The following is a 16,591-nucleotide window of genomic DNA, read 5'->3' on the forward strand; positions in this document are numbered from 1 at the left end:
TTTTCAATCGCAATCGATGCTTCGCTTTTCGCGTGAGACTCCGACATTTTTTTTTCTCCGCCCCAGTAAGCGCGACGAACGCACGGATGGAGCACGAGCCATCTCGATGTCAAGCACGTCTGACCGCGCTGGCCGCATCCGGTTACGTCGACTGCGCCAGTGCTTCTAAGTATAGACGTTGTTCACGCCAACGTGACGTAGCGTGTGCGCGCGTGCTCACGCCACGTGAGACTATATACACGCCTTAACCTAGCGATATTTTTCTCTGACTTTTATTAGTTCGAATTTTCCATAGCATCCCCGCGGAATTCGAATTAATGAGCGTTTACTGTAAAAAGGAGATGCATACAGAAAGAAATATTTTCGAACATCCCCTTCAGTCATGAATTATGATCGACTGTCGATACGTGTGTGAAACATAGATGGTGCTTGAGACTCCACTGAAAGTAAATCAAGACGGTATAATGACTCTGAGCATTTTATGATGAGACATCATAATTATAGAGTAATTAAATATTTGAATATTGTAAAGTCAGTTGATACATTTCTTCATAAAAAGTATTACATCCCCCGCTCGAATTAGATGCAAAAGTTATTCATTGGCCTCAAGCATTTCAAGAAAGACACAAAAATATTCCGAGGTTGCTACTGACATGCCCCATGTCAAACGTCACGTAACACACGGTAATGCCTTCACCAAATCGGTACTCTGTAACGATACATATCCCTCAGAAGTAAAATGAAAGTAATTTAGGTTATCAGAACGTTCAATTTACCCTATGCTTAATGTTTGCATTCTATTCCTTGCTATCATTGCACAGAAATGGCAAAAATAGGTCCCATCCACAAATGTGGATGCTGTGACTGAAGGGGATATGAGCTATTTATGTCAACTGATAGCAAGCTCATTGGTATGAGGCCTGAACTTTGTCACAAGTGAGATTATCTCTCAAGAGTTGGTAAGCCAACCTCAACTGTCCAGATATTCAGCCCGCGCACGCCTCAGTGTTGCATTTCACTGCTTTAAAAAGTTTATTTTGGTTTGAATAAAGGTCACCTGCATCTCGGTGTCAGCCAACACTTTGCTTTTTGAGCTCGAGATCCTTCACAGTTCCTTTCCCTATCATTCCGCTATGCGACGGTACTTTGTTCTCGTCCTCATTCCGCCGCATGTTCACCCCCATTTGAATCATCTTCTTGGTCAGTTGCACAGTCAACGTCCGCTTTTTCAGACTCCCTAAGAGCCGTGAAAGTGTCCGAAAAATTGGGCAGTTCGAAAAAAATGAATGCATGTCTTTCGACTGATTTGAGCCAGCCCTTAAGGGCTCAAATCGCCACAGGCACATCCGAAGAGGCCTGCCAATACACGTATTAGGCATATCGGTGTTCGTACTGTGACAGGAGATGGCGGGTACACGTGTGTATAATTAAGGAATACATACTGCGTCCCGTGGCAATTGTCCCTTCCCACGCTTGTTATGCTTCACCGCGTAACATCGCTATATTGAGGCGAAGCTGACTTTCGGGAACCGGCATTGTGCAACACACCGTGCTTTCCTAGGTTCCCTGCCTCTCACAATCTCTAGGTTATCGAGGCAGTCACGCCAAACTTCACTCCGTTTGCAACATGCCACACGAGACAGATTGTCTGCACCAGCCGATTCGCAAATTCAACACGTATAGAGCTGCGCTCAAATTTCAATTAGGCAGTATCATAATCTTTGATGAATTTTTTTGCGTGGGCTCACCTTTGCACCATTTTTGATCAGAACGTCCACAACATCAAGATGAGATTTGTCAGCTGCTAGGTGCAATGGCGTCAAATACCTGGAAAGGAACAATGCATGATATTTTCATTCATACATCACAGGGTTCTAAGATGACAATGAACACAATTCACTGAACTGTGCGACATATATGCAACCCTAGAGACAGAAGAAAACACAAAGTAGACAGGACAAACCTTGCACATTAACTAATTACTCCTCTCGTCTATATTATATTGTCTTCAGCAATACATATATGTCACAAATATGCCCACAATGACGCGACAAAGTGAAGATGAAGAAGGCGTGCCTAGACTGCCTCGTAGAGTGCAAAATGAAAGCTTCCTTAAATATGATGGGACCTAAAACTGCATGTGTTTCTTTATACTTTAAAGAGCAACTCTGGAGATTTCTTGGGTGCACGGATCTCAGCAAGGCTTGTATCTTGCATTCTATTGAGCACTTTGGTACTATTCACCAAATGGTGTAACTGCAAACTGAGCAGTTTTCCAAGAATTTTATTTTGCAGATTGGTGCACACACTCGCTATCTGTGCCCTCAAACGCATGTTTTACGTTTTCTATTAGCCATCTTGTGCTTGCCATGTTTGACACCAGCACAGACAGCACCAGCCGCACTCTGAACCTGTCTCTGATGATGATGATGATAATCATATGTGGTTTTTAATGGCGCAAGGGCCAGTTATGGCCAAAGAGCGCCCTGACAAATGGTAATTTAAAGGATTTATTCTGAATGGCGTGGACATGAAATTATTATGGTGGGTGTGACATGGCTGTATAAGGGCCTAAATACTTTCGCTGTAAATGACGTAAATATATAGCTATTAAAATAATGACACTGATTAGTTATGGATGTGGACGATGGCAGTTGTGTTTTGATAAAAAAAACATACGAAAACGAAACAGTTACACTACAGCATCAAGACAGCCTTCGAATACAAGGGCTCGTAATCCCGTGTTAAAATTTCCTGGCCAAATTATTTTCAGAATGTCGGTTTCGGCTAAGAAATCTAAGACTATCTGCAGTTTAAAAAGCGGTTCATCACTAAGAAAAAATGCAGGGTAAAGTGGTATATTTTCCCGATATGCAGAAGGGAAATACTTTTTCCTCTCTGTTTCTATTGCAGGGCACTGGATAAGAACATGGAGCACTGTCAAGCTATCGCCGCACCTCCTACAAGTAGGAGAATCCCCGCCAGTCAAGAGGTAGAAGTGAGTACTGTAAGTGTGTTCTATTTTTAATCGGCAAAGAAGTACTTCTTTGTACCGTGCTGTTTTCTCACTTATCCAATTCCGCAGTTTTGGTTTTATGATGTGTAACTTATTCAATGCTCCTGTATCCCACTCTGCTTGCCAATGATTCCTCAATTTACGGCGCAGAAAGGGCTTTAGGTCTGTGGCGGGAATGGGGATATTTCCATCTGTGTCGCTAAAACTCACTGACGTAGCGTTTTCGTCAGCAGCTACGTTGCCTTTTATACCTTTATGGCCAGGTACCCAGCATAGGATAATCACTTGGTTGCACATATATGCGGAGCGTAACAAGCTACACAGCTCATTCAAAACGGGATTCTTATGCTTTCGTAAGCTAATCAGGGCTCTCACGACACTTAATGAGTCTGTAAAGACAACAGCCTTAGCAACATTTCTGCGCCTTGTGTGTTTAATAGCCGAAAGTATACCGTATGCTTCTGCCGTAAAGATACTGGTGTGTGGGTTTAGTGGCCCAGATGTTGAAAATGAGCGTCTGAGAGCTGCATAAGCAACATCAGCAGGAGATTTCGAAGCATCTGTGTAATATTCGTCACAGGAATACTTCTCTTTAAGTTCAATAAAATGTGATTGTATGTGAGCCTCAGGTGCATGTTTCGATAATTCTAAGAAAGAGATGTCACACAAGATAGTTTGCCACTCCCAAGGCGGTGGAAGCCGAGAGGGGGCCATTAAGACATTCTCTAAAAGAGAGACCCCTGTTTATTCTGAGAGTGCTTCGAACCGGAGGGACAGAGGAGGCCGGACACCTGGGTGGTTACGGAACATCCTGGCTGTGGAGGAGTCGTGAATAATTGAATGACATGGATGATCAACAGCTGATTTTACCTTGAAGACATACGAAAGGCTTAAATATGTCCTTTGGTAGTATAGGGACCATTCATTAGATTCGACGTAAAGGCTTTGCACAGGACTAGTTTTAAAGGCGCCTGTTGCAAGGCGGATGCTTAAGTGGTGGACAGGATCTAGCATTTTTTAGAGTACTAGGTCCAGCAGAATCATAGACTATGGCCCCATAGTCAAGGCATGTTAATATTAACTTTTGTACAACTTTATTAGGCATCTCCTGTCGCTTCCCCGAACTGTGCGTGACAACAGCTTCAGCAGATTCATATTCTTGAGGCACTTTGCCTTAAGATACTTAAGGTGTGGCACAAAAGTTAGCTTACTGTCTAGAAGGATCCCTAAGAATTTGTGTTCACAGCTCACAGATAACCTTTCTCCATTGAGATTGATTACGGGGTCCGCCAGTATACCTCTCTTATTAGAGAACAGGACGCATGTACTTTTTTTCGGATTTAGCTTAAAACCATTTTCGTTCGCCCACTTAGACAATTTATTTATGCAAAGCTGTACATGTCGCTCACAGATACTTAGATTACATGATTTAAAACCTATCTGGATGTCATCTACATATACAGAATAAAACATACTATGTGGTATGGCAGTCTCGATCGAGTTCATTTTGACAATAAAAAGAGTGCAGCTCAGCACACCTCCTTGTGGAACACCAGCCTCTTGCGTAAATGGACGAGACAGAATGTTACCAACTCTAACACGGAACGTGCCATTGAAGAGGCAACTTTGAATGACGTATAGCAAGTTGCCTCAAACTCCCATTTTAGACAGATCACGGAGGATTCCAAAGCGCCAGATTGTGTCGTATGCCTTCTCCATATCTAAAAATACGGACAGGAAAAACTGTTTGTGGACAAAGGCATCACGGATATTTGTCTCGATGTGAACAAGGTGATCTGTTGTGGATCTACCCTCTCTAAAACCGCACTGTAAGGGATAGAGTATCTTAATGCTTTCAAAAAAAAAAAAAAGGATAAGGCGACGGTTAATCATTTTCTCAAATAATTTGCATATACAACTTGTCAGAGCTATAGGCCTATAACTGTTGGGTGAGGAAGGGTCCTTGCCCTCTTTGAGAATAGGGATTACGATTGCTTCTTTCCAAACAGAAGGAAGGTAGCCAGCAGAGAACATGGAATTAAAGAGTGACAGTGGCGTTTTTTGGGTTTCGGGGTGTAAGTGTCTGATCATCTCATACATTATTCTGTCACTTCCTGGAGCGGACTTGTTGCAACAGTTCAGTGAGGCCAGGAACTCAGCCATTCCAAATTGACGATTGTATACTTCATTGGATGTGCTTTTCCGACCCAATTTCATCTGTTCTGCTAGTTGCTGGTATTTTAGGAATGTATCTGTGTAATGAGATGTACTGGAAATGTGCTTGAAATGTGCTCCTAGACAATCTGCCTGATCCTCAAGGGTGTCTCCTTGTGTATTTAATAAAGGTAAGGGATGAGTTTCGCGGCCTTTTATTTTGTTAACCCTGTTCCAGGCTTTTCGTTTGTCTGTATATGAATTGATGCTGCTTATGTAATTTTTCCAACTTTCCCGTTTAGCGCGGCGGCGCGTTCTTCTACCTTTGGACTTGATCGCCTTGAAATTAATTAGATTCTCTGTAGTTGGTGAGTTACGGAGGAGATTTCAAGCCTTGTTTTGCTTTTTCCTGGCTTCCCTACACTCCTCATTCCACCATGGAATACGTCGTTTCGAGGGCGACCCTTTTGTTTGGGGGATACATACTGATGCAGCATCAATAATGAACGCTGTTATGTATGCTACTGTATCGTCTAGGCTAAGTTCACAGATATCATTCCAGGGCAGCTGCATTAGTTCGCGAAACTTCGTCCAGTCGGCTGAATCAACTTTCCATCGAGGAACACGTGCAGGACACTCACTTTGTTTTTTAAGGTTTAGGACGATGGGGAAGTGATCACTGCCATAAGGGTTATTAATGACATACCACTGGAGATATGGCACAATTGTACTAGACGCTATGCTTAGGTCTATCGAAGAAAATGTTTTATGTGTAGAGCTGTAAAATGTTGGCTTTTTCTTGTTAAGCAAGCAGGAACTTGAAGTGCATAGGATGTTTTCTATAAGCCGTCCTCTCGCACCACAGCGTGAGTCGCCCCACAGTGTGCTATGCGCGTTTAGATCACTAACGACTATGTAAGGGTGACGGAGCTCATCAATAAAGCTTTGAAATGTTGTGCTAGAGAGTTGATAACTTGGGGGGATGTATACAGACGTGATGGTAACTAGTTTATTGAATAGAACTGCTTCGATAGCAACTGCCTCAAGAGGAGTTTGGAGTTGCAGTTGCCGACAAGCAACGCCTCTGTCGACTATTATTGCTACCCCGCCAGACGATGCAACAGCATCATCTCTGTCTTTCCGGAAAATAGCGTATTGCCTAAGAAAGCTTGTTTGCGTAGATTTAAGATGTGTCTCCTGAACACACAGCACCTTTGGATTGTATTTGTGTAAGCGTTCTTTGATATCATCGAGGTTGTGGATCAAACTTCTCACGTTCCAGTGTAATATTTGTGTATCCATATTGTTTCTGTTCATGTGCTGTGTGTCAAGAGGAGCCAGTTGGCTTATGGAGCCTTTCCAGGCCCCATGATCCGGGTTTTGTCTTTCTTGGAGCGGTCACCAGATGTGCGCCGCTTTCGAGGCGCTGTATGCGCCGCCTGGTTTGTGGTTGTGTCCATCGACTCCTGGGAGCCGCTAGACTTCCGCTCACTAGAGCGGGGTGTTTTCAGGGTAGGCCTTGCCTCGAAAAGCGGAGCCTTAGAGGCCACCAACCCAGAGGTCGATGGGCCCTCTTTTAGAGACGGCGCAGCAGCGCTCGCTACTGTCGCCTGGGGGGCTGAGGGCACTGCTGTGGCCACACTCTTTGTGGGCCGGGCTGATGCCGCAGTCTGCTGCGGTGCTGCCCCCCTACGCGCCGCACCAGCATACCCTGCGGTATGGAGGAAAGAAATACGCTTTCACGCTTCTTGAAAAGAAATGTTCTCCTTGATCTTTAATGTGATGATTTCCTTTTCCCTTCTTCCAAGAAGGACATGACCGAGAGTATGCAGGGTGGTCACCCTCGCAGTTTGCGCAGCGGTGTGCCTTGGTACAATTATCGGCAGGGTGTTAGTTTGAAGCGCACTTTGCACATGTGGTACGGCCCCGGCAGCTCTGAGAGCCGTGACCAAATTGCTGGCACTTAAAGCAGCGGCGCGGGTTCGGAATGTAGGGTCTTAGTTTGATTTTCATATAGCCTGTTTCAATATACTCTGGTAAAGTGCTTGTGCAGAACGTCAAAATTAGGTGTTTAGTGAGGATCTCTTTGTCATCCCGCCTGATCTTTATTCTTTGGACATTTGTCACGTGCTGTTCCTTTTAGCCTTCAAGCAGCTCGGTTTCACTCAAATCAAGGAGATCTTGTTCAGATACGACTCTGAGTGTACTGTTCAAAGAACGATGCGGATTTATCGAGATGGGGGTACTATTATTTCAACAAGTCCAGATAGCTTCTCGTACTGTTTCTTGTCACTAACTTCGAGCAACAGATCACTGCTGGCCATTTTCGTGACCTTGTAGCCGGGACCTAGTTTCTCAGTAAGAGACTTTGCGACAACAAATGGTGATAGGGTTCTTGCTGTTTTATCAGGGTTTCCACAACTTAAGACATGGTACTTTGGGTAAATTTCTTTGGTCTGGCCAAAAAGTTTCAGGGAGTCATCGGTCCGCCCTCTCTTGGAAAGAGGGCGATCAGGGAGTCGGGGGAATGATGAAAAAGCGATCAAAATAAATATCACTTCGGTAGCTATGCCAGCTGCCCACCACCGAGCCCAACAAGGGGACGCTACGAAGCCCAAAAGCTACGAAGACACCAGCTGTACATAGTCACTATAACCTAATATATGATACCCAAGGTTGGATAACTACACCAGGTTAACCCTCACCACCTGGAAGTCTGGAAGTAAGAAGAAGCGAAGAGAAGACAGGTAAGATTGAAAGTGAGAGAGAAAGACAATGACTGAAGAGAAGGACAGGAAAAGGTGACTGCCGATTTCCTCCAGGTGGGTCAGCCTGGAGGTGCCGTCTATGTGGAGCCGAGGCCGAAGAGGTGTGTTGCCTCCGCCGGGGGGCCTTAAAGGTCCAAACACCCAGCATCGGCTCAACCCCCAGGATCCCCTATTCCCCAGACACAGCTAAGCCGTGCACGGCTACACGCAGAAGGGTCCAACCCTCGTGTGCTCGGGTATGTGGTGTCGCAACACAGCAAACGCCTGCTGACGCAGACGCCCCTGTGGGGTCTGAACCTTAGTGCCATCAGGTACTGCGCTCAACTTATCTGCCAGCAAACTATTGCTTTCTTTTGGCCCGTACTCGAGACGCAAACATGTATAAAAATTATATACGTTCACAAAGTAGGACGCTTCCCCACCCCCTGCTAACTAGCAGGCAACAGAAAACAGCACAGTTCCCCTTTGCCTTCCTCCCTTGCCCGCGCGTGGTTGAACAACCATGCCTCTCTGCTCACCCTCGCATGCTTTCACTCGCACCAACAACAGTGAGCGGCCGTGATGTCATCGCACTTGGACGAAACATCCCAGTGACAGCAGAAATACACCTGGAGTGTCACTCTCATTGCTATCACAATCGATGTGATGCCCTCAAAGCAGGAGCCATTATCAGCGCATGCCAACTTGTGGACAAAACACAGGGCAAGGAAACGTAATGAACCTCATTCTTTTTGATTTGGGCTATCTAAGCCCAAACTTTAAGAGCAATCTGCCAAAGGACTTCAGTGTTTGCCATCATGACAAACGAGGAAAGGACACTGACTACTGTGGGAAAAAAAAAAGAAGAAAAAGCAGAGTATATGGCTCTACGCAGTGCAAGATAGAGTCGAATGTGTCCTTTTCCGCATAACGCACCGACCTGGATGCCTCTCAGATGCAGCACTTAAACTACTTTCCTTTCCCATAATTAGCGTCAACGTGGAGTGCAGCTTCTCCCAAATGAAAATTATTAACAGAAAGCAGTGCTGCCATCTCTCTGATGAGAATTTCTGCACGTATTTTAAAAATTTTTATTGTAATTAATTTGCCTCACTGCCTTTACCACAATGAAGCTGTCTCGTTTTACTGTTTCTTTCAGAATAAAAATATGTGTGAACAGTTTATTAAAGGCGTAAAAACGCTGTAAAGGCGGCACTGTGAAAAAATAGGTTCCGATAAGTGCCGAATTTCAATAAAATAGATGCCGATAAATCCAATTGCTAATTACGAGTACTATACTAAGCCTGACCTCTATGGAGTGAAATAACGACCAACTTTCGGAGTCCACCGCTTGGCAGTGGCTGTCTGTCACCCAGCATCCAAAAAGTGACTGTTCGCTGCCAGCCTGCTCTTGCCAAATATTCAACGCCCAGCAAATGCTGTCAAGATGGTGCCACAGGCGTCCTGCTACTGCTTTCTGCAATATTTTCTGACTTCACAGTCAAATTCAGTGCGCACTGAAAATTTTGTGTCAAAAACATTTTTTTTTTCTTGTTTTAATATGCTTAAAATGTTAATAATTTCCATTCGTTTTTTATGCTGTTCACAAAAGAAAACAGATATTTCAAAATTCCAAACACGGCCGAAACGAGAAAGGTTGTGTAACTTTGGCGCACCTTTGCGCATTTTCTATTTCACACAGAAACTTACAAAGTGTGAAAAATATAGAATGTTGTCTTTGCAACATTCCTGCAAAATATGGCGCATATATAAACAAGTACTCAGATAAGAAAGAAAACTTATCAAGAATAGTTTTTTCAAAAAAGATCATTTTCAAAAAATAAGATTAAGAAAACCCTGGTCCCAATCGTTAAAAAAATTTTGGATGGAAGTCTACTTATGTCAGGCAAAACGTTACGCCTAGCATTTTTCGTTCCATCGTTATTTGCCCAATCCTTAACTTGTTTTCGAGCTTCTTTGTCAACCTCCAAGTTTCTGCCCCATATGTTAGCACCGGTAGAATGCAGTAATTTTACACCTTTATTTTCAATGATAGTGGTAAGCTCCCAGCCAGGATCTGGCGATGTCTGCCGTATGCATTCCAACCCATCTTTATTCTGTAAATTTCCTCCTCATGATAAGGGTCCCCTGTGAGTATTTCACCTGGATAAACATACTCCTTCACAGACTCTAGAGGCTGACTGGCGATCCTGAATTTTTTCCCTTGCCAGGCTATTGAACATTACCTTACACAACAATTACAATTGCACAATGTCTTAAAACATTACAATTTGCAGTGACGGCAGTGCAATAGCGCATCGTTCCTGGCCTTACGCACGACTCTTTGCTGCGCAGTTATCCGTGTTTCAACACATTGGCAAGGATCCAAGGACGCCAGCCGCTTTATCGTGGAAGCAAGCCTGCTGCAGCTTCCACGCAAGCAAGCCTGCTGGAAGCAAGCCGCAGCTTCCACACGACACGTGTGGAAGCTGCGGTCATCTGTCTGTCTTTGCACTGCGGGGATAGTTGCAGTGGTGATCCACTAGACGGCTTCACTTCAGCTGGCACCACCATATAAAGAAACCGGTACCGACGGCTGGGCCCAATTGGCAGTGACGGCAGTGCAACAGCGCATCGTTCCTGGCCTTACGCACGACTCTTTACTGCGCAAGTTGGTACAACTGACAGGCTCTCTGCGTTTTCGTTGCACTGTCGTTGCTGCCATATTGTTTGGTTGTCGCTTGCTGCAACTGATCGTGTTGTGCATATCTGTACCGCTTAGCTGAATTCTGCGCTGCTGAGCTGAACAAAAAAGTTCTTGAGCTTGAAGCCAGACTCGAAGAGTGTCCAGATGATTTGGTTGACGCCATCTTTAACAAGTTAATCGTCAAAGCACAGCTATATGGCATGAACTTCTCTGACAAAAAAACAACAACAAATGAATGAGCCGACACTGAGCACATGAATGACCTAGGGGAAAGCTTGAGACAAGATAACTCCTCTTTGATTGCGGAGAACAAGGCATTAAAAGCACAAAATGCAGTGCTATCTCATAAAGTGGCGCAAATTGAGCAATATTCAAGGATAAACAATGTCGAGATCAAGGGAATCCCAGTAACAGAAGGGGAAGACTGCGCAGCAATCATGCAGACTATAGGCGATAGGATCGATTGCAAACTGGCACCCTCTGATCTTGACGTTGTTCACCATGTTGCGACCGTGAAAGCTGGTACAAAAAATCTGCTAGTTCGTTTCTGCTCCCGGACGAAAAAAGCCGATTTCGTGAGCAAGGCTCAGAAGGCTAAACTGTGCCTAGAAGACATCGGATTGTCTGGAGACGCCAACAGCCCTGTCTACATTAACGACCACCTCAGACCCTAAAAACAAGGCACGTTTTTCTCAGGCACTCTTCCTAAAAAAGACAAACAACTGGAAGTTCTTATCAACGGACAACTGTCAAATCAAAGCCAGGACTACAGCGAGCAAGGTGCTCCACATCATTTGTGAAGCTGACCTATCCAAAATCTGTTAGCAGGCCACATTGAATTTGAAATTCTCCCCCTGTTCTAATTAAGTCCACCCACTTATGGCTACCTACTTTTCAATAGACTAACTCAACAGCTTTCTTTCGCCTGTATCACGCTCTGCTATTCATATTAATGCAAGAAGCATCGGTAAACATTTTAATGACACACAGCATCTTCTCTCGGCTCTTGACAATCCTTTTTCACTTCCCAGTATTTCCGAAACCTGGCTTTGCAATGATGACAAAAATTTGTTTTGTCTCCCTTCATACAAGTTTGAATACTCACATAGAGCAAGCAGCAATCATGGAAGCGTATCTATTTATATCAATTCTAACACATACTATAAACGACAACATGACATTGAGTTAAATGTAACTGACTGCAAATGTGTCTGGGTACAATTCAACAACGACTTTCTTAAACTAGACAACAAGAGCTTCATCTTTGGATGCATTTATCATTCCCCATCCTCGTCAATTAATTTCTGCGAAGCTCTCCACAAAGTATTACATACATTAGCTATTGATCACACGAATGTAGAGATTATCAGTGATATCAAAATTAATTTAATTGACCTCTCTTCCCCTAGTTCTTTTAAGTATTCCAGCGTCTTTCAGAGTTTTGGATACGAATGTTCAATCTCCCTTCCCACTCGCTGCATTAATGGTGGAAGCACCCTAATTGATTATGCACTTTCTAATCTATCACCAGCACCGGATGCAGGGGTTCTTAATGTCGACATCACTGATCATTAACCGACTTTTTTACACTTCAACATTAGCGCTGCTCCAACCTGCAAATCCTTCACCAGGCATGTTTTAGAAAAGGAATTGTTCATTGATGCTGTTATGCGTACTGACTGGTCCTCAGCAATACCCTTAGATGATCCACATATCGCCTATTCGGTGTTTTCATCCATTTTTTTTTGTCCCTCATTCAAGGTCGTATGCAGGTTTGTAAATGTAAAAAAGTACATGCTAATCCTCAGAGCCCTTGGATTTCTGAAAAATTTATTGAAAGAGCCGAGCGCCAAAGAGAACCTTTATAGAAAAACAAAACGGAAGCCTTTTAATTTAAAGCTACTTGCACGTTTCTAAAAATTTTTCAACACTCTTACATTACTACTGAAAAATGCAAAAAGGATCTTTTATGAATGAAAAATTGAAGATGCTGGCTCAAATGTTAAGAAAAAATGGGAAATCGTTAACTCATTCCTGAACAGGAAGGAAAGGCAGTCTAGCATAACTACTATTCAGTATAGCAATGATATGTACGTTAGGGATTGCCGAGGCCTTCAGTAACTACTTCTTCACACTGATATCATCCCCAGTGCCTGGATATCACCTTCCCCTCTTTCATTTGCCACAATCTTTCTTCTTATTTCCGACGACATCTCATGAAGTTCATGATGTCAATCGCAACCTGAAAACAGCAAGTGCTGATTTTGATGGTATTCACCCAACCCACATAAAAATGATTGCGCATGCTGTTTCCAATATTCTGGCAACCATTATCAACCTAGCTTTCAAATCTGGCATCTTTCCTGTAGAACTGAAAAATGGTAAAGTCGTTCCCGTTTTTGTGACTGCATGCTAATATCGAACTATCAACCCATTTGCATACTACGTTTTGTCAGTAAAATATTAGGAAAGTTACTTGAAATTCGCCTTACGAAATACCTCAATAAATTTCAGATTTTATCTCCTTCGCAATTTGGTTGTCTTGAAGTATATTCCACTGACCTCACTTTATCTAACCGAAAAGCTGAAGAAAGCAATTGATGGGGGCTACTACGCAGGTTCTGTATTTGTAGATTTCACTAAAGCACTCAACACTATCAACCCCCACATTCTTCTTACGAAGCTTGATGCAACAGGCATAACTGGTCCCACACTCTCATTAATAAAAAATTACTTACTCAACATAAATCAGGTTGTTAGTCTGTTAGGTTTAAATCTAGACCTCAAGTAACAAATATAGGAGTACCCTAAAGTTCTATTCTTGGCCCACTTCTTTCCATAATTTAATAAATGATTTGCCAACTTCTCTTACTACTTCAGAATGCTTACTTTAAGCAGATGACACAATTGTTAACACTGATACATGCAACCAATCTCTGACACATAAACTAAATAATGATCTGGCAAGCTTGGCGGCTTGGTGCTTCCATAACAAACTGCAAATTAATCCCATTAAAACGAGGTTCGTTGTCTTTCACTTTTATCAACGTGTACATAATTATATCCCACCAGTATTTTGAAATCAATTTGCAATTGAAGCAGAAGAAAAGGCTATGTTTTTGGGGATTCAACTGGACTGTCACTTGAAATTTCAATTGCATATTGCTCACCTGCAAAGAAAAATAGCTTACGGCACACGTGTTATAATTCAATCCCATGATATATTTTCTCAGCGTACATTACTTTCGTTCTACTATGTTTTTATTCATTTCCATATTAATTACTGTATCACATCTTGGGGCAATACCTACAGCAGCCACCTTGTCTCCCTTCAAACTTCCTTCAATCAATCCATTAGAATACTTACCTGTAGTCCCTATCACAGTGACGTGAAAGCACTCTTACATGCCAACAACATCCCAACGGTTGATAACACTTTCAAATACAAGCTAGGTATATCATTCAAGGAAATCAGCAATCAGCTTCCTCTGTTCATCATCCCCCAATCCAACCTAGAGAATACTAACTTGACAAGGTTTACACAAAATCAGAATTTTATTTTACCCTCAGTTCATACCAAATATGGCAAACAAATGGCACACTTCACTGGAATCTGTCTCTGGAATACCATACCATCGGTAATCAAAATCTTTCAATCAATTGGAGAATTAAAAAAAGAACTGAAAACTTTCCTCATACCCATGCCATATTCTGCATGACTGTGGTTACTTCTTTTTGGTGTCCCGCTCCCTATTATACCTACCTGCCCACAACCTTTTGTTGATGAAGCATCTCATCAGAGGTTCTTTTACATTGCTGAAAATAGATGCAAATTCTTTGTGCTTTCTTTTTTTCATTTATTTTTAGTAATTTCACTCTGTAACCATCCGACAACTGCTTAGGAGTGTTAGGACTTGGCAGCAGCGGGGGCAGCGAAGAGCACACCTGAAACATCGTCGCAAAGAAGCCCATCAAACAAGCCACAGCTGCTGCTTGCCGCGGATCCACGTGCCTACGTTGGGGGTGTGGCAACAATACCTTCTGGAATCTGCACCACTGTACCGCCACCAGGGGTCATCGAAGCCTACATAAACCGGACATCATCGTGCGCCGGACTACTTGGCAGCAGCGGGGGCAGCGAAGAGCATGCCTGAAACGTCTTTCTTGTCGCCGCAGGTTGGATATCACTCCCATATATACTTTTTTTTTTATTTATCGTTTTTTTGTTTTGCTGCTTTCCCACTGCCATAATTGTCTACTGTTCGTTTGGTACCCTGTCTAATCATGTCTACTCGTTTCGAAGAAGATATGGGGAAAGAAATGAAAGAATTCAAGTCTAAAATGGAACGTGATCTGAGGAAGGAGTTGAGAGAAGTCAAATAAAGTCTCGAGTTCCTAAATCTGAATTTGAAGAAAGCCAAGTGAAAAACGAAATGCTGCAAAAAGAGAATGAAGCTCTCAAAAAAGAGAACCTAACGCTAAAAGAAGAATGTGATAAGATTGTGAGAAAGCTTACAGATCATGAATCAAGAATCACAAATAGCGAGCAATACTCTAGGAACTGCAATGTGGAAATCAAGGGGATAGAGGAGAATAGGAATGAAAATCTGCATGAAATACTGAATCAAGTGGGTACAGCTCTGAACCAGTAACCGTGAGCGACATTGATGTTTGCCACAGAGTGAAAATCAGGAATGATTCTTGTTCAAACATAATAGTGCAATTTAAGAGCCGCTCAAAGCGTGACGCCTTCCTGCTCAAAGCAAGGAAAACTAGGCTCTCGACAAATGACATCGGTAGCTCAAGTAATAAGCCAATATTTGTTAATGAGCATCTCTGCCCTACTCTCAAGAAATTGCTTGGAATGGCAATCAGTAAGAAAAAGGCATGCGAATGGAAATTCGTATGGACAAGAGATGGTAAGATTTTCACTCGAAAGGATGAACAGTCTGCAGTGCTTCGCATAAACACTGAAAGTGACATCGCAAAAATAGTTTGAGTGAATGGCGTCACGCCTTTGGACATCCCTCCTATCCATCATGGCATTGCAACCTGAAGACGTTAACAGTCTTGCAGCTTCCGAAAGCAATAATGGACTACAGTCGCCGACCGTTTATTCGGACCTCACGGGGACTGCGGAAATGTCCGAATAAACATGTCCGAATAAACATGTCCGAATAAACATGTCCGAATAAATGCACTTATTCGGGCTGGGCAATAGGCTTGAAGAAATCGTGAATGCGCCGTTGCACGCTGTTCTGTTTATGTGCAATCAGATAAGCCTGAATCTCGGAGAGGGTCGTACGGTCACTATAGGCGGCTGAAAGCACAGTCACTGCTTGTGCACGCTCCGCATGCAACGGCAGCGTAGCACATGGTGCGTCATCTTCCAATTCGGAGTCATTGTTTGGCGGTGCAGCAGAAACCTGACGAATGATCTCGCCGTCATCGAGTTCTGCGCATGTCAGTACAGCAGCTTGAGCACCTGTGAAATTCTCAAATGAGGCGGTGTCCGGAACCACTGCGCAGGTCTCAGCAGAACACTTTCGGTGTCAGTAGGGTGCACATCGGAAGGCGACAAATCCTAGGCTCCCGGCACCCGCTTGCCGGCATTCGCCAGCGCAGTCTGCGCGGGCACTGTCGGTGCCATTAGACACTTGACGCTATGTTTCCGTATGCCACGTTGCATCACCGCAACCTCGACACAGCACACAAAGCAAACATCAGCACGCCGTCACGCTGACACCAGTCGCACAAACGAAAAACGTGGCCTACTTGCAGCGTCGTGCACGAAGAAAGAAACAAATCAGCTGCTGGATTGTCTTGACATGACTTACTAAGCTGAGACTGGAACTGCTGTAGCTACGAACCAAGCAGAAACGATGATGATGAGTGGGGATTTGCAGTAGCGCCACTTCGTGGGGCAGCAAGGAAGCTCCGTTCAAAACAAAAATCGCGTTTAGCAAG

General features: G+C 43.6%; 1 protein-coding gene across 2 annotated transcripts in view; it reads right to left on the reverse strand.

Moving 5' to 3' along the window:
- The window catches only part of Tnks (tankyrase), a 357,580-nt gene that overhangs the window by 194,375 nt on the left and 146,614 nt on the right, over nucleotides 1–16,591 (reverse strand). For both annotated transcript variants that reach the window (XM_050193320.2, XM_055061240.1), the window contains exon 9: nucleotides 1,749–1,827. In XM_050193320.2, coding sequence (XP_050049277.1) covers nucleotides 1,749–1,827 — 79 coding nt within the window. The remainder of the gene's footprint in view (nucleotides 1–1,748; nucleotides 1,828–16,591) is intronic.

The sequence above is a fragment of the Dermacentor andersoni genome, chromosome 1 (genome assembly GCF_023375885.2).
Source record: "Dermacentor andersoni chromosome 1, qqDerAnde1_hic_scaffold, whole genome shotgun sequence".
In the NCBI taxonomy this organism is placed as follows: domain Eukaryota; kingdom Metazoa; phylum Arthropoda; class Arachnida; order Ixodida; family Ixodidae; genus Dermacentor; species Dermacentor andersoni.